General features: G+C 39.6%; 2 protein-coding genes across 2 annotated transcripts; both read right to left on the reverse strand.

Moving 5' to 3' along the window:
• Window positions 1-10,975: 10,975 nt before the first annotated feature.
• Window positions 10,976-16,638, reverse strand: LOC119886338 (ADP-ribosylation factor-related protein 1). Its single transcript, XM_038696994.1, has 7 exons — window positions 16,260-16,638; window positions 15,770-15,857; window positions 15,384-15,466; window positions 14,758-14,839; window positions 13,634-13,704; window positions 13,072-13,172; window positions 10,976-12,851 (listed from the first exon to the last, which is right to left on the reverse strand). The coding sequence occupies exons 1-7, from the start codon at window positions 16,350-16,352 to the stop codon at window positions 12,764-12,766; spliced, it is 606 nt and encodes a 201-aa protein (XP_038552922.1). The 5' UTR covers window positions 16,353-16,638; the 3' UTR covers window positions 10,976-12,763.
• Window positions 16,639-19,712: 3,074 nt separating this feature from the next.
• On the reverse strand, window positions 19,713-23,769 carry LOC119885399 (acidic mammalian chitinase-like). Its single transcript, XM_038695425.1, has 12 exons — window positions 23,724-23,769; window positions 23,551-23,608; window positions 23,405-23,431; window positions 23,089-23,293; window positions 22,723-22,779; window positions 22,119-22,284; window positions 21,883-22,007; window positions 21,666-21,789; window positions 21,399-21,581; window positions 21,115-21,231; window positions 20,893-21,025; window positions 19,713-20,340 (listed from the first exon to the last, which is right to left on the reverse strand). The coding sequence occupies exons 2-12, from the start codon at window positions 23,573-23,575 to the stop codon at window positions 20,084-20,086; spliced, it is 1,419 nt and encodes a 472-aa protein (XP_038551353.1). The 5' UTR covers window positions 23,576-23,608; window positions 23,724-23,769; the 3' UTR covers window positions 19,713-20,083.
• Window positions 23,770-24,775: the final 1,006 nt, after the last annotated feature.

Here is a 24,775-nt window from a genome sequence, read left to right on the forward strand (position 1 = left end):
CAGAGGCAAGGAAAAACTTCCTTTTAAGAGGCAGAAACCTCGAGCAGAACCATGGCTCAGGGTGGGCGGCCATCTGCCTCAACCGGTTGGGGGTGGAGAGAGAGAGAGAGAGAGAGAGAGAGAGAGAGAGAGAGAGAGAGAGAGAGAGAGAAAAGGTGATGTTGCTATAGACTAAATGAAAAATGGTACAGATATTTATAGTAGTGTTAATGATTATAATAACAATAGGACTAGTAACAATAGTTGTTGTAGCAGAGGGTGTCGAGCAGGAACACGGGAGCAGCAGGTGACTCGCAACCACAGATCCAGACTCCACAGCTCCAGAGCCAGAAAACCTGCAGGAAGTGATGGAGGAGAGGGACGAGAAAGCACAAGACTACCGGAAAGGGGAGAAGTTGAGTTAGTAACATGCAATAATGGGATGAGGTTGCATACAGAGGGAGAGAAAGAGCACCATAGGAAATCCCCGGCAGTCTGACCTATAGCAGCATAGGTAAGGGATGGTTCAGGACTCACCTGAGCCAGCCCTAACTATAAGCGTTATTAAAGAGGAAAGTCTTAAGCCTACTCTTAAATGTGGAGATGGTGTCTGCCTCCTGAACCCAAACTGGAACCTGGTTCCACAGGAGAGGAGCTTGATAGCTGAACGCTCTGGCTCCTAGTCTACTTTTGGAGACTCTAGGAACCACAAGTAACCCTGCATTCTGGGAGCACAGTGCTCTGGTGGGGTAGTAAGGTACTATGAGCTCTTTAAGATAAGATGGTGCCTGACCATTAAGAGCTTTGTAGGTAAGAAGAATGATTTTAAATTCTATTCTGGATTTTACTGGAAGCCAGTGCAGAGAAGCTAAAACAGGAGAAATGTGACCTCTTTCCTGGTTCTTGTCAGTGGGGAGACACGAGAACAAACTGCAACACTGGGTGACAATAAACAATGACAAAGACAAGACAGAAACACCAGGTTATACACACACACACACACACACACACACTAACGAGCAGGGCGGGAGCAACACAGGTGAAAGACATGAGGCTAATGAGGCACAGGCAGGGAGAGAGAGACAGACATGCAGAGGGATCACTGGGGTAACAGACATGACAAGGGTTAACGAATACTAGACGAAAGACAAGACAGACCCCCAAAACCCAACAGACCAAAATAACGCTAACTAAACACAAAAGTGCAAAACACCGCATGGCACACAGGCAGAGTGTGACAGTCAGAACACATGCTGCAGCATTTTGAATCAGCTGAAGAGTCTTAATGGACTTTTTCAAGCAGCCTGATAATAAAGAATTGCAGTAATCCAGCCTAGAAGTAACAAATGCACGGACTAGTTTTTCTGCATCATTTTTAGACAGGATATTCCTGATTTTCGCAATATTACGTAGGTGAAGAAAGGCGGTCCTTGAAATTTGCTTAATGTGAGACTTAAACGACAGTGGTGCTGGAGGCCAGGGCGATGCCATCAAGGGAAACTATATCTTTAGATAATGCATCACGGAGGTGCTTGGGCCCCAGAACAATAACTTCAGTTTTATCTGAGTTTAACATTAGAAAATTACATGTCATCCAGGTTTTAACATCCTGAAGGCACATTTGAAGTTTAGCTAACTGATGAGTTTCATGTGGCTTGATCGATAGATATAACTGAGTATCATCTGCATAACAATGAAAGTTTATGGAATATTTCCTGATAATATTGCCTAAAGGAAGCATATATAAAGTGAAGAGGATTGGTCCGAGGACAGATCCTTGAGGAACTCCATGACTAACTTTGGCATGCATGGAGGACTCATCGTTAACATGTACAAACTGAAATCGATCTGATAAATAGGACTTAAACCAGCTTAGAGCGGTTCCTTTTATGCCAATGAAATGTTCCAGTCTCTGCAATAGGATCTGATGGTCAATAGGTATCAAATGCAGCACTAAGATCTAATAAAACCAGTACAAGACAAGTCCTTTGTCTGATGCAATAAGGAGGTCGTTAGCAAATTTTCACCAGTGCTGTCTCTGTGCTATGATGAGCTCTAAATCCTGACTGAAAATCCTCAAATAAACTATTGCTCTGTAGAAAGTCACACAGCTGTTTAGCAACTGCTTTCTCCAGGACCTTAGAGAGAAATGGAAGGTTAGATATAGGTCTATAGTTGGCTAAAACATCTGGATCAAGTTTGGGCTTTTCAGAATAGGTTTAATTACAGCTACTTTAAAGTACTGTGGTACATAGCCTGTTGATAAAGATAGATTGATCATATCTAGTATAGAATTGCTGACTAAGGGTAAAACTTCTTTAAGCAACCTAGTCGGGATGGGGTCTAAGAGGCAGGTTGATGGTTTAGATGAAGAAATTATTGAAGTTAGTTGGTAAAGGTTGAGGGAGGCAAAACAGTCTAAACATATATCTGGTTCTACAGCTGTTTCTAAGGTTCCTGAGTTTAGAGATAAGTTGGTGCCAGTCGAGGGCAGGTCTTGGTGAATTTTGTTTCTAATAGTTAGAATTTTATCATTAAAGAAGCTCATGAAGTCGTAACTACTGAGAGCTATGGGAATATTTTGCTCAGTATAGCAGTGACTCTCTGTCAGCCTGGCTACAGCGCTGAAAAGAAACCTGGGGTTGTTCCTATTTTCCTCTATTAATAACGAGTAGTACGCTGCTCTGGCATTACGGAGGGCCTTCCTATAAGTTTAAGACTATCTTGCCAAATTAAATGAGAAGTTTCCAGTTTGGAACGCCAATTCTTCTCAAGTTTCCGCGATATTTGCTTTAATTTGCGAGTTTCAGTATTATACCATGGAGCTAACCGTCTTTGTTTTAGTATTTTCTTTTTTAGAGGGGCTACAGAGTCGATTGCATTTGCAGCGAGCCTGCAGCACTATCAACAAGATGATCGATTTGGGAGGGACTGAAATTAGTTACTTTGTGACTTGATAATGAATTTAGAGCTGATGGAATCGCATCCTTAAATTTAGCTACAGCACTATCAGACAGACATCTTGAATAGAAATTTTGCCCAATGGCGTGTAGTTCAGCAATACAAACTCAAAAGTTATCAAACAGTGGTCAGATAAAGAGGGATTCTGTGGGAACACTAGTAAATGTTCAATTTCAATACCATATAACAGAACAAGGTCGAGGGTGTGGTTAAAACAGTGAGTCGGTTCATGAACACTCTGAGAGAAGCCAATGGAATCTAACAGAGAGATGAACGCAGTACTGAAGCTGTCATTCTCAACGTCCACGTGAATATTAAAATCCCCTACAATAATAACTGTCCATTTTAAGGACTAAAGTTGACAAAAACTCTGCAAATTCAGATAAGAATTCAGAGTATGGGCCAGGTGCTCTGTACACTATAACAAAAAGAATTGGTTGCAGTGATTTCCAACTTGGGTGTGAAAGACTAAGAACAAGACTTTCAAATGAGTTATAGTTTAGTTTAGGTTTAGAGCTGATTAGTAGGCTAGAGTCGAAGATAGCTGCAACTCCACCTCCTCGGCCTGTGCCTCGAGGAATGTGAGTATTAATATGACTGTACTAAGTACTGAGAGCTGAACACAAAGAAACATTTAAGAGCAGATCTTTTTTGAGGGGCACTGTCTTACCATACGGCTCACATCACATCCGTAATCTGCACTCTGCGCATGCGTTGGCGTCTGTAGCTACCTGTCGGAAGCTCTGTCTTAAACCGGACTCTTATCCAGTTTTAATCCACATTTTTTTGTTACATTTTTTATATCCTTTTTATTTAACTTAAGTTTTTAACTTAAGTTTTACGTGGGTTAAGAATTTTAGTCATCTGACATGGATTTTAAGCTAGATGACCGTAAAAACGCTATCAACGCTACCACAACAAAGCTCCGGCGGCTATCAAGATACAGTAACTCTGCCCCATGAGGACTGCACACTCCTTAAGAAAGCGAACAAAAAGATTGCTGACCTTATGGAAGACATTCAACGACTTTCAGAGGAACTCAAAGAGAAAGATTCCCTGCTGACTGGCTTTATTGATGTGGCTTCAGTACAAGCCAAACAGATTGTTTCTCTTAGCGCAACTGCTAACATCCAGGACACCGTGTTATGGGACCCCTCTAGCCTTCCCAGGCTTTCCTCCTGCTCGACTCCAACCTGGGCTGAAGTGGTGGTTAGTGGCTGCAAGAGAGGCTCGGATGGGGCTGCCTCTCCTCCGCACATCGGCCTCTCCAACCGCTATGCAGCCCTGTCTGACGACACTCCGGTCCATCCAGCGGATGCACCTGCGGCTTTGAGTCTCCCTGATACGGCTACATCTCCCTCACCGGGTACATCTCCCGCACTGGCGGCAAACAGTGATAGACTGGGCCGCCGGTCTGCCACTGGGCCTGATCGGCGGCAGTCATCCCGGTCAAAAACCTCCGCTTCCCGATGTAGGATCCTGTAGGAGACTGTGCTCAGACGCTCCGGAGGCCGTCTCTACCCTGCACCGTCGGGTAGCCCTTCTCTCAGGTCTGTTACTGCTACTCCAACACAACACTCGGCAGCTCACACACTCCATCCTTAGACCGCACGCAGTGTTGAAGCAGATTCTGCTCAGTCCTGCTCTGGAACCCCACAACCGGCATCTCCTTGTCCTCTTTTCTCCCCAACCACACAAATAATTGTTGACTCCATAACCAGAAACATCCGTTTCTTTAACGCTACCACTCACTGCTTCCCCGGTGCCACCACGACTGACATTTTAAATAAACTCCAGGACCTAATGCCATCGCTCCCGTCCTCCATCAAATGTCACAGCTCTTCAGCAGTCTGAGCTGACAAAATCAAATTTTAACCGTCTTTTAACTTTTTAAAGCAGTGTGGAAAGTCTCTGGTCCCATTTCCACATTTGGTTGCGGTGCTGGCCGCTTCAGTAGACTCCTTGGCCTCCACGACTGGCTCCAGTCCGCCTGCAGGGCTCACGGTGTGTGTTATGTGGATACTTTTAATATTTTCTGGCAAAGAATGTCTCTTTTTAAGACAGACGGACTTCACCCAAACAAACGGGGCTCAAAAATATTAGCTGCACACATACAGCATGTGGTGCGGTCCACACATGACTTACGTGAATGACTAATCATTCTCCAGTCTCCACCTGCTGGCATGTAAAGCCGTCTGCTCCCAGCACTGTTCCAAAGACTTCTATTCCCATCATCATCACGCATAGACCAGTAATATGAAATGTGCACATCCCACACAGAAATCATAGTAATTTTATAAGGATTAGGACAACTGCACCAACTCCAGCACCCAGAACAAACTCATTTAAAATGGCTCTCTCTTCAATGTGAGATCTCTGTCAAGTAAGACTTTTATCTTAAATGATTTTATGTTTTTAACTGAATCATGGTTGCAAATGAATGACTATAGCCAGCTAGCTGAACTGTGTCTGCCTCAATATGATTGTTGTAGTCCACCGAGGGTCAGTGGTTGTGGTGGTGGGCTAGTGAGCGTGTATAGGAAAAATTTAAAATGTCATCAAGTACGTTATGATGAATTTAACTCCTTTGAAGTTCTCACTCTTAAAGTTGGAGGGCTGCAACCTATCATATTTGTTATAATTTATCGCCCCCCAAAACCGCCTGGAGGATTTTTATCAGAATTTCCTGAATTTTTATTTACTCTAGTTTTAAATTATGACAGAATTGTTCTTTGTGTTTTAATATTCATGTTGATGACCCCACCAATGTTAATGCTTGACTTTTTAAATATGGCCACTTCTTTTAACTTCAAACAACATGTCAAAGGGCAAACACATAACCGTGGTCATACACTGGACTTGGTTTTTACCCTGGGTGTCAGCATTTCCTCTGTGGAATTAGTGGACATGACCATATCTGACCACAGATGTATTGTTTTTAGCTGCGATTCGCCGTTACTCATGCCGCCTCACCAAGCTCCGTGTGTTGTCGCATCTTTAATGAACAAAGTGTTTCAAAGTTTTGCGCATTCTTTCAGAGCCAAAGCCAACACCTGTCTGATTCCAACACCAACAATCTGGTTGATCACTTCAATCATATCTGCCTGTCGTCACTAAATATTACTGCTCCTCTAAAGGTTAGGCCTACGTCTAAATCTAGTAAGCAATCCTGGATAAATGGCAGCATTCACAGCCTCAAAAGGGAATGCAGGAAAGCAGAGCGCAGATGGAAAAAATCCAGTCTCCAAGTCCATTACCTCAGTCTGAAGGATTTATTAATTAAATACAATAACATGGTTAAGGATGCGAGAACACACTATTTTTCTGAACTCATTACTACACATAAACACAATCCCAGGTTTCTGTTTAAGACTGTGGATCAGCTGGTAAACCCAGCCCCTCCTTGTGCCTCAGCTGGAAGTAATGATGACTGTGAATTGTTTTTATCCTATTTTACCAATAAGGTGGTGTCAATCAGAGCCTCTATTACCCCCGCGGCCTCTTACTCAGAGGTCCCTCACCAGCAACAAGAGAGTTTTAACCAATTTAACCCATCGACTTGTCTGAGCTTTTAAAAACAGTATCACAAATGAGTGTCCTCCAGCCCACTTGATGTAATACCTTACTGAAAGTAATGGATTCTGTTGGGCCCCATTTGATCTCTGTTTTCAACAGCTCCCTATCTACTGGTTGTGTCCCTGATTATTTTAAAACGGCTTGCGTGGACCCATTTTTAAAGAAACCTGGTTTAGATCCCTCCCTCCCACATAATTTTAGACCAATTTCAAAACTGCCTTTTATTGCAAAGATTCTAGAAAGAATTGTGTCCAAACAGCTGCTCACTGTACTGGAAAATAACAAAATATTTGAAAAGTTTCAATCGGGTTTCAGGAAGTACCACAGCACTGAGACTGCCCTGCTTAAAGTCACCAATGACCTTTTAATGTCTGCTGATGAAGGCATGTGCTCAGTCCTGGTATTCCTGGACCTTAGCGCTGCTTTTGACACCATTGATCACAACATCATGTTAGACAGACTGAGGCACTGGGTGGGGATCTCTGGTACTGCCCTAGAATGGTTTTCATCCTACCTGTCAAATAGGAAGTTTTGCGTGTCTGTAAACAACTATGTCTCTTCGTTCTGTCCAGTTAAATATGGTGTTCCTCAGGGGTCGGTCTTAGGACCCATTTTGTTTTCCTTGTATCTGCTTCCCTTTGGACATATTATCCATAAACATGGCATTTCTTTTCATATTTATGCTGATGACACACAGATATACTTGCCCATCAGATCCGCAGACCCTGGTATGCTGAGTTGACTTAACAACTGCCTTTGTGAAGTTAAAAAATGGATGTCAAATAATTTCCTCCAGCTGAACTCAAAACAGAAACAGAAATCCTGGTCATTGGGTCCCAGCAGATGGCAGTATTGCCATGTGATCCCTAGTAAATCACATTAAGCCAGTGGCAAAGAACCTTGGTGTTTGGTTTGATAGTAATTTAAATTTTAAGCAGCACACCACAAAGCTTGTTCAATCATGTTTTTATCAACTTAGAAATATAGCAAAAATTCGATCTATGTTAACTTTTAAGGACACCGAGACCATTTTACACGCCTTCATCTCATCACACCTGGATTATTGCAACAGCCTTTTCACCTGTTTAACCCAAAAATCTATTGATCGACTCCAGACTGTCCAGAACTCAGCTGCCAGGCTTTTAACCAGAACAAAGAAATATGACCACATTACTCCTATTTTAGCTTCATTACACTGGCTCCCAGTATGTTTTAGAATTTACTTTAAAATTCTATTGATCACTTTTAAAGCTCTTCATGGCCTCTCGCCTTGTTATATTTCTGACCTTTTAGTCCCATACGCACCAGCACGTACCTTGAGATCCTCGGGCAGAGGTCTGTTGTCTGTTCCAGAGTCTCGACTGAAAACTAAAGGGGACAGAGCGTTTGCTGTCAGGGCCCCGAGGCTCTGGAACAGCCTGCCCGAGGAAATCAGGTCAGCTGAGTCAGTGAACTCTTTTAAGTCCCTTCTTAAAACATACTTTTATAGGAGAGCCTTTCCCTTATTTGACTTTATTTTATCCCTTTTATTTTATTCTATTTTACTTATTTTATATTTATCTTAAATGTGTATTTTAGTCTTTTCAATGTTTCTTGCTTTTATCTTGTATTGTTTTTGTATTGTCTTTTGGGTATTATTGTCTTTACACTTGTTAAAGTACTTTGTAACTTGTTTTTGAAAAGTGCTCTACAAATAAAGATTATTATTATTATATTATTATTATTTCTCTCTAGGCTCCAGCTCGGACACACAAGTTTAGCTGCTGGGAGGAGACCGTCACAGCAGCGTGGCTATCGGCTGTTGTGGAAACACATCATCACTGCTAAAGCAGACCAACCAAAATCCATGAAGAGACAATGGCTGAGTCTGAATTCCTAAACTATTCACTATTTAGTCTACTTGATGGTGTTTTAGCAATTTTGTGGTGCTGTCCAAAAGTCTAGTGGGACTATTCAGCTTCGTCAAAAACTATCTCACGATTCATCCTTTAAAGTAGTGTACAAAAGAGGGTAACACAGGAGTGGATTTTCACTGCTGTTGGGTCCCAATACCAGAAAAATGACTCTCATCCCATCCCGTTCCCAGTAAAAGAATCAGAAAATTGCATTTATTCATATTAGAACTGCATAATCATAAATTGATGTATGATTCCCATCATGCCCGCTCCTGTTTACCTTTTTTCTTGTCCCGTCCTAGTCCTGTGATAAATGGTGAAACTGACTCCCATCCAACGAGATTCCACAGGATTACCGAAAAATGTCAGCCTCTAGTGTACAATTGACGTCAGTAGCTGAGAACCATCCATCATTCATCGGAGCGAAAGGGCAGGGGTCAAAGGTTATGAGGAATATGACTCAGGGATAGGTTACTTCTTGTAAGTGAATCAATGTTATAGATTGGAATGATGCAGTCATACTGAGGACACGCTGAGATGAGATTTTGTAGTAAATATCCAATGGATTTTAATGATGTTAGCAGGGCAAACTTCCCACAGTAAGTCCTTTCTTATGACTCCATCCCATAGAGTTCATAAGAGTTTTCTCTTTTGTTATTCAATTCATACAGGAAGAATACAGCATGCAGTTCCCTAGTTGTGATTAATGAGAATAATGTTGATTAAAAATATATCACAGCACCAGACACTGCTTTAATTTAGCACCATGCATGTGTGGCACAGAAACATTAGCATTTCAAATGGACCATTGATTCCTGCTGGCTGAAATAATACATGGTGGACGGCAACCGTTTAAGTCTAATTTATTATGAAATAAAACTAATGGAGGTTGCTAATACCCAAAAATGTCAGGAGGGTGTCGGTCTCTGTTTTGACCGACTCCCAAGTGCTCGTTCATTAGTTCCAAACTTCAAATTTCCTGTCTCTTCATGTTTCTGTTTTCTGGATTCTGGAAACATGCAGATGTGGCGGAAAATACCTTTAGAATGTATTAAATGTATTTAGCTATTCATCACATGTAATATTAGGGCTGGACAATAACCATAATTACCGCAATAAAATTTCCCCCAATAACAATAGAATAAATGTTCAATATATCGTCAATAAATATTTGGTTTAATTCATTTGAATCACGAACAAATTAGCACTTAATTTTTCTATTAAAATATTTATTTTGTTGAGGAAAAGGGACTGAAAAAAGAGATACAAATCAAATTTGTTGAAAAAGATTTTATCATAATAGTTTTGAATGTTCTACCTCAGATTTGCTGTTTGGCATCAAGTGTTTGTCACAGTCTGACCATAAAGAAAAGTTTAACCACATGATTAACCATCTGGTTTCTTCAATTTTCACTCAGGAGCAAAAATCAGCCTTTAAACTTGAGAGAAATAATGATTTGACATTTATCGTGATAATTATTGATATCGAATGGTATGAAATGTTTTTATCGTGATAACATTTTTGGCCATATCGCCCAGCCCTATGAGATATTTTACTACTCCTGACTCAGACATGCATTACACTATACAAACATACATACTACATCTACTAGCTGTTGCTCCATTCTTGAACCTTGATCGTTCACATAAATTATATTGAACACACGCTCTTTTTTTAATCATAGTTCAGACTACAATCAAATTTCCAAATTTTTGGCACTGAGAGCCCTGCAGTTCTCAAACACTGACGCTTATCTTAATAGCAAGTTTAGGACTATGAAATAGGAGTTGCAAGTTCTATGTATGTGTGGCGTCTACTAAACGCGTCAACATTTTGAGAAAAACATTACACTGTGAGATGACTGAAATAGCGATAGATCAAATCAAGTCAGGTGGCCGTCACTCACTAATTACAAGGTTAAAGATTCAATTCCCCGTCCACATGTCCAAGCATCCTTGGTCAAGACACTCAATATCACTGGTGTGCGAGCGAAGGGGTAAATGAGATTTAAATTGTAAAGTGCTTTGATAAAAGTGATAAATGTCAGATTGTTTAAATTCAGATCCAAGGCCGGCCAGAGGACTATCATTAACAAGTTTCTTTATGACTTGTTTCCCATGATATTATGGAGATATGTTTGATTCATTCTCATCTTACTAACAATTGTTTAAACAATTCCAGGTAAATGGTGATGAAGTCATTCACCATTCTGCTTTTTTGACTTTTGTAACTTTGACTTTACTGATATTGAGAGTTACATGTGCCTTTATATAATCAACAATTTACATATATAATTAAGATATTAAACACAGAACAAAATGTTAAAGATTGAACAGTTGTGCATGACAAAACTAGATTATATTTGTGTTTTTGGGGAGTCCAATATAATAACATTTTACATTTAAACTCATCCAGTTGCAGATAAATTCCTGTAGTTTTGTAAACAAAACAAATAAATTAAAAACACATAGTTGATAATATCATTAACCTTCATAGCCTGATAGATACAGTCCTGGGTCGAGTTGTGAGGAATATGTGAGTACTGATATACTGAAACATGACATTTTCTTGAATCACAAATTTATTATGATCATCATCTACTATATATGTGACTTACAGAGGACATCACCTTCATTTTCTTTAACCGCTTCATACATTTCAAGTTAAACTGCTGGCAGCAGATGTCAGCAAAATTCCCCAGGGTGCTCAGCAACAACCATCTTTAGTGAATCTGCTAATTATTAACATTATCATTTCCAAAGTCAAGATTTAGTTTTAATCACACTATGAATGTTTTATAGAGGTCAAATGATATACAGGTAACAAAGAAACCTAAAAAACAACAGTTAGGTGGCTGTTGAACTGTATGTGTACCACTCACACAAGTCTGTAAGACTCTGTGCTGTTTGGGCTGCTGTACCACAGTCTCTCTGGAGCCCCATTGAGTTGTCCTTTGCCATGATCAAAAGAATGCAAAAAATTCTTTTTAACACTGTAAAGTACACAAAACTATTAGTAGAGTATTTATTCTCAATTTTAGCTCACATTATTAGGATATGGACTCTCAATGTTACACAACTGCCGCAGGAAAACTCTTTAAGGTAAAAGTTGTGAGAAATGTCTCTAACTTTTGAAAAGTTCCTCATTTATCCATCATGTATTTGTCTTATGATAGATTTCTGAAGCCAAAAACATGATGAATGATATTACAAGAAAAGTTTAAGAGCTAAAAATGTGTCAACAGCAAGTAAAGTAAGAGAGTTCAAACCTAAAAGTTGAACTGAAATTAAAATAAACTTTTGCAAATAAAACTGTATTTATGTCCTTGGTGACTGATAAGTGCACAAAATTGTTAACTTATTACTAAAAAGGAGGAAATTTGTTTCATTTATCCTTTTGCAGTTACAGTGCCATTCTTCATGGGGGATGACTCTGATGTCAGTTGACTGGTGCGACACTATATTTAGCGTCCGCCCAGACAACAGTTTGTTGTATTACTTCAATTTCACCTGCCACACAGGCACTTAACCAGTTGGGGTTTCATGTTGTTCACATTTGCTTTGTACTATCTGATATCTGTGCTCCTAACTTACGATGGTCAAGATCTCGTCCTTTGTCTGATGTGGGATGAACATAGCGCTCAGTGTGCAGGTGGGAATCAGTGCTAATGGTAGCAAGCTAGGCTAACTAGCTTCCACTTCCCGAATGGAATACAAACCGAACAAACTAGGAAGTACCAGCATGTGCCTAACAAATCCCGTTCTTTGTCGTCGCTCAAAGCTGTCGAGGGTTTCCAAACAATATGTTCAAATCTTCTTTTTAAAAAAAAGTATACAATAGATGCAGTATCATTGTTGGGTGATATTTCCTTACACAGAAAGAAGGACAATTCTCATTTCAACTCAACTTTTAAAAAGTAAGCTAAACATTGTTCAGTTAATGCGTACTGTGAACAAACACTGGACCACCCTATTGTAGTTTTGCATATTTTATGTGAGAACTGATGTTTCTGTGCTCTTGTGATCACAGTGCAAGGTGACAGTCAGTGAAGCTCCAGCCTGCACCGGAGACTGAGGCAGCTGCTCACACATGAAGAAGAAGAAATTATAACACCGCTTCAAAGGGTGTAACAAGCGGAACACACAGAAGTCCATTCAAAGCACATCTGAAATGATGCTTGGTGATTAAAAAAATACCATGACACGCCGTCTGTAATGAACTCCTAGAGACAGAAATCCAAACGGTTCCAGAGTAACAGCAAAGAGAGGAGAGTTGTCAGCTCCAGGTTTACAAAGAGTATCCTCGAGGAGAAACTCAGTCCATACGAAGTGTGAAGAGTGCTGATGATACCTTACGTGATGTCCTTCTGTCTGGGTGGCCTGTGAATGTTTCTGACCACACACTTCACCATCCACTCAATGCCTTCGTTCACTCCATCCCTGAATTAAAACAAACAAGCAAGTCAGTCATTTAGTAGTTAAATTTCTTCATACCTAGTACATAAAAAGGTCAAGATGACATAGCATTTTTACAGAAAGGTCTCCCATTTTTCCAGAGGTGTGTGTGGTGAGTATTTATTTTTCTTAATTATTTTGAATCATGTTTTTTTTTTCCCCCTTCTCACACTCATTGTACCATTTAACACAGTAGCAGTCTTACCCTGTGAGTGCAGTACAAGGCTGGACTAAACAATCCCTCTTGCCAATCTTCGGGGCAGAGTCACTGAAGGCTGTTTTAATGTCCGGCACTGACAAACAGTTCTGAGAACAGGGAAGACAGGAGACATGACTGAAAGCTGCAACAGCAAAGACAACACTGCCAAAACCACACCAATCATTATCTCTAATATAGTTTTAGTCTTAGTAAGGGTTCAATAAATGTTTGATTTAATACATTAGAATCGAGAGAAAAGATCTGTCTATAAACTTGAAAGAAATAATGACTTCACATTTACCATGATAATTATCAATATCAAATAATATGACATAACATGCCCCGAGGTGACACATTCTATTGTTTATAGAGTCCCACTAACAGTTTCAAAGAGTTTCAACCAGAGAAGCTTTGGAATTTTTGCTTGATATATGTCTCAGACATACTGTCAATAAATCACTGGCTTTGTGTAAATGCAAGGTCAAAACATAGAGAATAATCTTTGTTTTAAAATGAATCTGCATAAACTCAAACATGGTCCTAGTAATTTAAAAAGATCATACAGTACCGGTACATCCTGCTTGTTGGCAAGCACAAGTAGTGGGACACCTTCTAACGCCTCACTGCTGATCATTTTCTCTGGAGGAGAAAGGCTCAATTAAATTAAAGGGCAATTTCTGTATTTTTCAGCCTGGACCCTATTTTCCCATGTGACTAAACAGTTATTTTACCTCTCTGGTCTACCGCTGCCTCGATTGGTTAGTTTGTTTGTGTTATTAACCAGTTGAGGAAGCAGTAGTCCAGCATCTCTGTGTGAGGTAAAATCACTGTTTTTGTCAAGGGAGTCTGGAGGCTTTCGACAGAGTGATATAGTGACTGTTTTTGGTTAAACAAAAGGATCTTAATATTTTAAAACAATCCTTTTCATAATGTTGTCAGACACTTCTGAGCCTGCCACATCAATCTGAGCTTGTCCACTGCAGTGGACGTACTTTGGCGGGGCGCAATTGTCCACAAGAATTATGTTGCAGCCCTGTTTCACTGCTGCCAACTGCAGCACACCTGCTCAACACTGGAACATCTTCAAAGAATGGCGTCCCTCATTACCCCATTCGACACAATAACATGGGGAAATATGGTGCAGGTTGAATAATATATTTTTGTAACAAATTAGTACTGTGGCTTTTGTCCCCCATCACTTCCATTAAAACTGCATTAAGAAAGGATCATTTAGTGGCCAGTATGAACAAGAGGAACGATTCCAGGAAGCAAAACCTGTTTCACCTTTGTTTTAAGACAGACTTGAAAATGTGTGAACCTATCCTTCGAAGGCATCCAACAGTACTTGCAAGAGTGATACAAGGTAGCCCATATTTATAGCAATCTTCTTAGAAAGACAAGTTCAACTGAAGATATTCATCTTTTTAAATATGCCTGACCTTTAGATATTGTCACGACAACAAGAACTTCTCCTAGAAAAATAGCAACTGAAACTAGACTGTCTCACATTCTGAAGGTTCACAGGCACCTGCGGCTAGACACATCTGTGCCCCCAAGATAAAGCAGGTTGCCAGACTACTGTCATGTCCCTCAGTGAAAGGTACACAAGTCATGGGTAAATATAGAAAACACAACCTACACTTTAATAAAAACAGTGTGAATGATATGATAAATTGCCACAACATTACTCACCAAAGGCCTCCTTTGATTCTGACAGGCGCTCTTCATCAGTTGAATCTATCACATAGATGACTCCATGGGACTCAGCATAATACTAAATATAAACATGAAGAAAACCACATAGGACATCAGAGCAAGATCCTGCATCACAGCTGAGTGACTACACATCATCAAAGCGACAGTGATTGTGTTGTTCTGATGAGGTGTATTCAATCAGCTGTCAGTCAAGATACCTTTTGCTGCGACTGTTATAGGAAAGCACCAAGTCCCTACTGTGCTCCAGTCACTGCTTAAAAAGGTTTCATTTCATTTCAGGATCTGAAAGTCTATCATGAAGTGCTTATTCAGGTCATCCACATCCCTCATTTGACACAGACTGCCCTCACCAGATGAAAATCTGATCAGTATTATGACTTATTTCTCTATGATGCATTTTTTCATACATAAAAAGGTAAAAAGTAAAAAAGTAGAACAGAGAATGTAAAGTAGAAGTCTGTCTAAGAAGTGGGATATCCTTTCACTCTGCTGAACGCATAGAGCGCCTTCAGCCCAAACATTAAGTGTGTGTATAAGTGTGTGTCAGTATGCGTTTGGTGAAGAATCTCCCTCTGGATATTGTTGTATCATTTTTAACTCACTTTGTCCCACAAAGACTGGAGCTCCTCCTGACCCCCCAGATCCCAGAACATTAGACGAGCCTTGCCCACATCAATTGTACCAACTGTGAAGGAAAGTGAGACATCAATAAGAAAAAAGCAGCAGGGGGGAACGCAGCACTCACTGTCGATTAAAAGACAAGCAGCATCAGGTGATCTCAGAGTATAGAGGTAAAGTGGAAAAGAGGTGACTTGTATCACAATTTCATGGTCTTTGGCCACAAGTAGTCATTGTCCTCTCAGCTGACAAGGAGCTTAAATTTAACTGCTTTATTATCAATTTCACCACCCAGGGCAGTCACTGTTTGGAGAAGCTCATTACTCATCATGACAAGCACAAGTGAAGACATACTAGAACATCCACTTACTGTTCAGACCGACTGTGGTTGTGATCTTTGATAGATTCATTCCCTTATAGTTCTTACTAAACTTTGTTTTGGTTTGTTCCAGAAAGGTCTGCAAAGAGAGACAACGGTGAAATAGAGAGTAAATCTTTACCTTCAGTTATTCACATCATTAGCATATATGCTAATGAAACTTATAGATGTCGTTTTTTCCAATCCAAAGCGACTTTAAAGGTATGAAAGCGTGAAATAAAAACAAAAGCATGTAACGTTAAGCCCCCACATAAATATGTACTCAGGTTAGGTTATATAAGTCAGGGATGTTCTGAGTGGAATTCCACTGGGATTCTCTGTAACGCCTCAGTTGATCGCTGTAGCTTTGAAAAATCAAGACTGACAGACGACAAAGCAAATAACATACAACACCGTGAAAGCAGAACGACGCCGAAAATAAGACGATCGACGAGTGAACGCTAACTCAGTTGTAATTTCTTGACATGATAACATAACTTACCGTTTTCCCAGCATTATCCAGTCCCAGGATCAAAACACAGTATTCATCCTTTTGGAACATATACTTATATAATCCAGATAATAAAGTATACATCTTGGAAAAAATGTAAACAACACAAGTAACTTAATTGTTAGCCTACTTGCTAACTAGGACTGCTAATAATAGCTTGATAACATAGCTTAGCCTACATATGAGACCAAACACAACGACACGCGCCACTCTGGCTTCATTATAATCGAAGTAAATAAACACGAGTGAACAACAATCGTAAATGCATAAAGTAAGTCTGTAAAACTCGCCGCTTGTAACTAGTTTTCTACTCTGAAGCTCTGTAACACAGCAGTGACGCTACGTGTAATCTATCCAGGAAGTACGACTGTAGGAATTGTGGGAAATGAAGTAAACGGTGTCTCGATAGATATTTCTGCAAACCGGCTGTAAATTCACCTCAAACTTAATTTCCCAGAAAGCATCTCGGTGTTAATCTGCGTTTCACGGAGCGTAACCACGTTAAAGGAAAAAGCCACCCTAAAATTGAATTGAAGTTTTCTTTACAACCGGAATTCTGCGCACTACAGTTATTCTCAATCGATTTGGCACAGTTACTGAAACAAACTTACAATTCTCATGACCCTAAGTACAATCCTCACACCACGTGGTACATTCAGCACACCACTCTATGCGACCTGCAACAGATGATTGGCCTACTCAATCAGAAGAACTCATGTTTCTTGCAAATATGCAAATAAATCCACCAGTGAATAAATCATTGTCATCAAAACAAAAGGTTCCTTTATCATTGCTTAGACCAAGACAGTCAAAATGCAAAGACATCTTGTCAAATGACAGTGTACTCTGAAAGTGTGATAGTTACCCACCATGTAATATTGTCCAATTGCCAACATTGTATTTTTAGGCAGCTGAATAGTAGTGATGTCAGCCATGGCACACACTATACTTCAAACGACACCTTTAGCCTATTTGAGGACACTGTGGACCGGCCCAGATTAGGCTGCACCCCGCGACCAGCCTCTGTCATAATTGCCGTGTCTCATTTGAGATTTATCTTTATCTTTGCCTTTCTCTGGCTCATCCTCGTCCTCTGTGCCCCCCTCTCCCTCTTTCTTCCCCCTTCACCTTACCAGCCCGCACTCTAATGCCCCTTCCTCTTGCATTAGCAGACTCTTGCTCCCTGGCTGACTGTCTCCTGCATGTTCCACATCCCATAGCTGTAACAGTCAGTCTTACCCTTGCAGTATAAATGTGTTTGTGAACTGATTGATTCTGAGTTTTACCTGTCAGCTAAATTGGACAGCAGTTGCATGTGATTGCTCTAATTTGTGAGGAAATTGAATTGTTTCCCATTTAGCCTAAGTCTATCCATATGACAACTTTTACAACAATACCATAACTATTATTTATCTAATATATTTGTGACAGGTTTTTGTGATTGTTGGTCGACCTTTTTAGCATGTAGGGATTAATACACTGAACATGTATAATTACATTTGAGAGAAATATGATTCAATAGTAAACAAATTACAATTTTTTTTTATCTGCAGAGCTTACTCAGTGCATTATATGCCAAAGCAAATACTATAGTCATGTGAAGAACTGACCTAATGTTCATATAAATAGTCACAAGTTTAGTAGTCAGTTGATGATTGTGCCAAAGCGATTGAGAAAAACTGTAAGATATGGAAGTCATCAGCTGATGCAGTTTATTGTTGTTCCACTGACAAAGAGTTCTTACTCATTCAGAACCCTCAGAACCACAGATTCTCACTTTGAGATATTTCATCCAGATGAGCTGAATTTATGGCTTCTACAAGCACATCAGAATAAACAGTCACGGTATACACTCAACAATATCTCAATCTAAAATGTCAATAAAATAAATGATGTTCTTGACATCAAAATACTGAGTGAAGTTTAGGAAGAATGAAAAACTCAGACATCAGTGCTTCCCCCTGTCCTCCTACCTCTGCTGCTATGATTCACTGCCTGGTAAAGTGAGGAGCAGCTGGTTTGTCTCAGCCAGCAGCAAAGTTTGAAGGTTGAAGAATTTGCCAGATTTTAAAATTTAAAATTCACAGCAAACTAAGCTACACAGCTGCATACAAAAGTGTTTATGCTTGTTTGTAACAATTTGCTAGCATGCTGTGCTTGTAGACGAGAGACAGACAGTTTCTGACAGAGCAAACTGGAAGTTACTTGGATGTCACTCCAGTTCTACAAGTACGTGAGTTGCACGATCACTTGTAACATGTGCAATGATAGAAGTTAACACAGTAAAATAATTAAAATGATAAATAAATAATAGAAGTGTTGCTTTCGAGGTCTTACAGGTTTCTTTCTAAATCTCTCGATAGGTTTAAAGGAATAATCCCATGAAGAGTGAGTCAAAAACAGACCTCTTGTAAACTTGGCTCTATAAAGTTAGGATTCCATGCACATAGATTCCAGTATAGACCCAGACTAACAGAGAAAGAATTAATCAAAACTTTCATTCTAACTGTTGTGAATTCAAGTTGACCACAACTGCTGTCAAGTGTGAAGGAGCAAGCAGAGCCACGTGGAGTTTTCCTTTAAATGTTCTCTCTCTCTGTAAGGTTGTGGAAACCAGTTGAACAAAGTCCGATAGATACATGCAATGCAGGTCAATAACATCCACATTAAAGCTGTAACAAAAATCATGTAGGTGTCTTTGATGCAATGGCTCTTGGTACACTAATAATTTATGTGAATAATAAAAATGAACACTTATCAATAACAGTGACGTCTTTGTTATTTGTGGGTTCTGGAAAGTTAACTGGACAAAGTCTGCTAAATCACTTTCATTCTGTAAATGAGCGTGCAAAGTTGCCTTCCTGCATCACTCTCCTTACTAAATTCTCTTTATTTTGAATTGGACTCATTAAAGTTTCTACTGAGTCCTGCCCCCACTTTCACCTTTCTTAACTACCAAGTTTTCTGATGACAATTGTTAACCATTATTTATTCAGGGACATTTCCCTGGGAGGAAGTCTCTCTGTGGCAGGAACAGTGCAACCACTGAGCAGTTAGGGTTAAGGGCCTGGCTCAAGGGCACCTCAGTGATGGTAATGAGGGAGGGGCAAGTGAAGCTTTCCCACCCAAATATAATCTGCCAGTTCGGAGACTGACTAATGACCTCCAAGTCACAAGCTTGCTTCTCTAACGTTTAGGCCACCACTGCCCCAGTGTCATGCTCTTTGTTATATATATTATGTTATATTAAGTTATTTCTTCTTTGTGTGACGTGACTAACCATATCATGATATGATATTGTGCCATTCATTGTTTTTTGCCATTGAACCTCTGTTCTTTGTGGATACTCAAAGCTGGGACTCAATGATATCACATTGTTGGTATTTACTTGGTTATATATAATGATGTACTGTATTTGTAAGGAGAAGAAAGAAAAGAAAGAAGGAATATAAAAAGCATTGTATTTTGTCCAAAAAACTCACACTGACAACTGTGCTGAAAAAATGATGACCAACTCTACAGTTAAAACGTGTGGGAACATGTAAAGTATGGAGAAAGCAGTAGATTGAAATGAATAGTATTGAAATGACAAACCAACACTCAACAATTTGTACCAAAGTACTTCAATGTTTTTGTTTGCAATTTTCCATCTATATTACATATTTAACAAGGAAATACATTGCTTCTCTACAACACTAATGATAGAGTCATTTTGGTAAACGATTGTATACACAGTGGATGCAAGAGAACTTTAACAGTATGTTTAATAGCTAATGTTTGCATCAGTATTAATACACATTGTCTTCACTCATGGCTCAGGGCCAAACGCAGCACTTGCAGCTGTCATCAAAGATAGAGCCACTTCCGCAGTTCCTCACGTGGGTGATGCCACCAGCGCACATGTAGAAGCTGGTCCTGTCGTCTGGGTGGGGGTACAGGCCATCAGGTTTGCCATTGCAGAAGCCAGGTCCTGGGGCGTGGGTGGTGGTGGTGGTAGTGGAGGTGGTGGTCGGACGAGAGGCTGTGCTAGGTCCAGGTTTGGTGGTGGTGGTAGGGGGCAGTGTGGGCAGTACTGAATTTAAGGGACGGAGAAGAAGGGGTTTAAAGCATATAAATAAATGTCCATTAATGTCTACATATCTTGATTGTTACTTGATTCATTAAAAATTCTGGACAGTACTGTCTATGACTTTATTACTCCATGAAACTACTGAGAGTGTGGGTCACTCTTAAGGTTAACAGTAAGGCTGAACAGCCCTCTCAAAGTAGTATTACAAGTAAAATACTATTTTAAACATGCATGGTGGTAAAATCTTTCTATAGTAAATGACTGTAGTACTATATGCCATCATGTCATCTACAATTAATATACTCCCTTATTACCTGGTGTCAACTTTGTGACACCTGATGCCAATTTAAATAAGATTTAAATTATAAAAATTTAAGATTAAACTCAGCGGAAACGTTTAATATGGTAGCCAAAGAGAGTTATTCCTGACAGGGTAATATAGCACTAGGCGTAATAATGATCTATGTACAGACAACTAGAGAAGTTACTATGTGTCTTGTCCGTAATCCAATACCTTTAAAGGAAAACATCTGCATAAAAATGGCTTGGACTTACCAATATCAAGAAGTTTGCGCAGATGAGCCAGCAGAGGGTGTTTGCCCTCTCCGCAGAACCGTCCAGCAAAGTCATCCAAATCGAGGGCCCACACAAAGGCACCACCAAACTTCTGCTCCTGCAGGTAACGCACCTATTGGGGCAAAAGTAAATAGAAATTGGTGTAAATGCTTTGAATATGCTCTTAATATGTTTAAGATGTAGAGCTGATGTGCTACCTACCTTGATCTCATAGCTTTCCTTGGTGTCAAATCCCACCCACTCATTATTCTTGCTGGCATAGGGAACCTTCTGGTCCTCAATCCAATGAATGGTGGTGTCCTTCACAAAGCCGCAAATCTAGACCATAGACGATATCATAAGGTTTGTGTAGCTTTACAGTAAATTTGTACATTGTCTTATATAAATACAGAGCATTTTCAAGCAGGGTATGTAATGCCAATGTAATTGATATGTACTGTACATCATCTTTGAATGGGTGTACTCCAGCCTTTTCTAAAGTATACCTCATAGTAGGCCCAAAATCCAGCTTCACGTGTGAATTGACCAGCTGATGCAGGGCCACTCGCTGGGGCTCCAACATCAGTGTTTGGTGATGTCAGACGGAAGGTACGTCCATAAGCAGCGAATCCCATGTGCAACTTCTCCACTGGGGTGCCATTGTCTCTCCAGTACTTCATGGCATAGTCCTACAAAAGTTGATGGAAGAGGTGAAGTAAAACTCTTTAAAAAGCTTCAAGTGAATTTTTCTTCAGTCCCAAATGTTTACTTACGGTGTTAAAGTAGATGAGGTCACCATGGTCCTGTGATCCACGAAACAGTGGGCTGTTGTGTCCAGTGAACTGCTCCCAAGTTCCATGAAAGTCATAGGTCATTACATTGATGAAGTCCAGTTCCCTGGAGACAGGAAAAAAATTAGAAATTGTAATTTCAAATACCTTTTCAGAACTCAGAAGGTATCTCAAGAGGCATTCAAGACAGCACACTCACTTGGCAATCTCGGCAATCTCATATCCAGCATCAATGGTTCCCTTTCCAGCAGACACTGCAGCAGTCACCATGAGCTGAGGATTGCCGGTGGCCTTGGCCTCAGCTGCATAGGCAGCAACGAGTTCCTGTAAATACACACCAAACAGGAAGTCAGAAAGAAGTCAACATGATGTAAACCATAGAACAGAAGCTATGAATTGCAGCTAGAAACTCAAGGAAGACAAATCTGTGCCCACCCTGCAGAGCAGAGTGAACTTCTGTTTGTCCTCTGGAGGACTTCCACGAGAACCAGGGTACTCCCAATCCAGATCCAGACCATCAAATCCATGAGTCCTCAGGAATTTGATAGAAGACTGGATGAACTTTTGACGGTTAGCTGAATTGGACACCATGATGGAGAACCTGCAATGAAAATTGAGCCACTTAATACAGTCCAAAAACATTTTAGGTAGAGAAAGCAAACAGCCTTTGGCCTTTAGAAGCGCTTAACTTTTAGGAAACAACTGACCACATATTTAAAGAAATATGTTATAATATTTGGGATGGTTTGGATACAATGTGGTATATACATATGAGCTGTTTAGGTATATATTTCTAAACATACAGTAAAGCAAGTAGAAGCTAGTATTACAAGGGCTGTATGTTAAAGATACTGTAACATCAGCTAAATCTGCCGACTTGCCAGTTAGCTAGCTAGCAAAAAAGAACTGCTATATTTAGTCTGCATTTCGCCACAGTTAAGACTAGTAAAGAACGGAACATTGTTAACATAACTCCAAGCACTCTGTATTTGTGTATAGGCATATGGTGCATTGGTTTAGATTTTCAAATGTTACTCACTGTGTTGAACCAAAGTTCCATCCACCAACAGCCAGCAGAGTCTTTAGATGAGGATTTCTAGAAACAGCACAGAGGGTATGTTAAGACATTTCCACCACACTTTGTTCAAGCTTCTAATTGCTTGTAACAGGTTACTAGAACAATACACAGTTTATGCTCATTTAGTGCATTTACATTTTACAGTAGGAACATCTCTGGGCTTGAATCAGTATTTCAGCATAGTCCCCATTTCACCAAGCTTTACCCTGTTGAAGACTTCTTATGCAAGGCACTCAACTTCTGCCAGCTCCAGAGTTACTATTACTTAGCCTCACCTCTGACCTCTACTGTATGTGATACAAGAGTATCTCAACTGTGGCCACTTACTTGGTCTTCAGGGCATTGAAAGACTTGTAGAGGACGTCGTCATTCCACTCGTAGGTAACCAGCTCGTTGTTATGGTTGATGATTGAGAAAGCATAGATCAGGGTGGTGCACAGGAAGGGGTCCACATCTTGTGGCATGTACTTTCCCTCACCAGGTCTGTACTGAGACCAGTTGGTGAAGTAACACACCATTTGGGTGGCAGATCCTGTGTTGAAGTAAAGGAACTTGTAAAGAAGATGTATTGGTTCCAGTATTTGTATATCAGTGAAAATATAAATCAAATGATGCTAGTTGATCAAAAAGTATTACAACTTACCCAACTGGCATATCACCAGACATAAGCCTAAGAATTATAGAAAAGAATGGATTAGAGAAATAAAGGCACACAATCTAAATATAAAAAAATATTAGTCTGTTAGAGAAGAGTAATATATACATACAGCCCCAAATTAAGATAAATACCTGCTAGAATTGTGAGCCTGGTCATGTTGAATTCACTTCTCACAACTTTACAGGATTACTGTAAGACAAAAAATGAACCAGAGTCTATGATTTAATCAAAAACTATACTATTATCAATATAGTTAAAATAAGAAATGATAACTTAGATGGATGGGCTTCCCTTATAAACTCACCTTGGGAGCAGATGAGAGACCCAAACAACAGCAGCAAAGTTGGGCCTTTTATGCACATAGAAGGAAAGAGGTGTAGTAGACTTTGATAAATTGGGGCAATAAATATAATGATTATTAGTACACGTTTTGATAAGATCCTGTAAAGTGAGACGCATGTAGACAATAATTGACTGAGTGCAGCACTGTTCACAGCATGCACTGAACAAATGAACCGATTGTAATTTAGGTCAGTTTACATGTCACTCATTATCAAATTGTTAATCATCCAAATCACACGGCATACAGTGGATCATAGTCCTGATATTTTACCTTCATTTGGATAAGCGCCTTTTGAAATTGTTGTCATGGTAACTTCACTAGAGTATATAAAATATGACTTTTAAATTGATGAATCAAATCCATTGAGTCAATTGAAAAATAATATTTGATCTAAAAAAATACAGTTATTAGTTTATTATCCAGTAAAACCCAAATACGAGCTGGTTTCAGTCACATTTTCGGTTTTGATTTGATCAAAATTAAACACCTGGGTTTGGTGTTTACTGTTACTCTGACAAAACAAGTCTTTTAAAGACATCACTTTGAGCCACATGGTAGTCATTATTTTACACATAATAATAATAATAATTGATTAATTATAAAATTAAATATGAACCATACGTAAAGGTCAAGGTCTCACATCCATGTCACATTTTTTATCAAAATCTTATCATTATTAAATTAAAAAATTAAACATTTTTACTGTAAATAAAAATTTTAAAGACATTTTGCCTTCATTGGATAGTTTATAGTAGAATAGTGATGCACTCAGAAAACGTGGGAGAGAGAGGGAGAAGGCATCCAACAATGGAATGGCATATTAGACATTAGGAATGTTTTATTGATGGTTGTGCAATATGAAATGAATGACTTCATGGATTGACACCTAAATTAATAAATAAGCAATTAACACAAAATTTACTACATCTAGTGATAAACTTGTCACATTTCAAATTAAAGTAAACAAGAGAGATGACGTTATATTCACCATGTGGCCTAATATGTTTTGACTG

The sequence above is a fragment of the Micropterus salmoides genome, unplaced genomic scaffold (assembly GCF_014851395.1).
Source record: "Micropterus salmoides isolate LMB-PRFRI ecotype aquatic unplaced genomic scaffold, ASM1485139v1 Ms_hic_scaffold_4, whole genome shotgun sequence".
Taxonomy (NCBI): domain Eukaryota; kingdom Metazoa; phylum Chordata; class Actinopteri; order Centrarchiformes; family Centrarchidae; genus Micropterus; species Micropterus salmoides.

Coding starts and splice junctions, on each gene's coding strand:
- LOC119885399 (XM_038695425.1), bottom strand. CDS start 23,575: ATGACCAGGCTCACAATTCTAGCAG. Junction 21,232..21,398: donor GATTTTGGGCCTACTATGAG/GTATACTTTAGA, acceptor TCTATGGTCTAG/ATTTGCGGCTTTGTGAAGGA. Junction 20,341..20,892: donor GCGCAAACTTCTTGATATTG/GTAAGTCCAAGC, acceptor CCTTAAATTCAG/TACTGCCCACACTGCCCCCT.
- LOC119886338 (XM_038696994.1), bottom strand. CDS start 16,352: ATGTATACTTTATTATCTGGATTATATAAGTATATGTTCCAAAAGGAT. Junction 15,467..15,769: donor AACCACAGTCGGTCTGAACA/GTAAGTGGATGT, acceptor TTTCCTTCACAG/TTGGTACAATTGATGTGGGC. Junction 12,852..13,071: donor CCTTGTACTGCACTCACAGG/GTAAGACTGCTA, acceptor GTTTTAATTCAG/GGATGGAGTGAACGAAGGCA.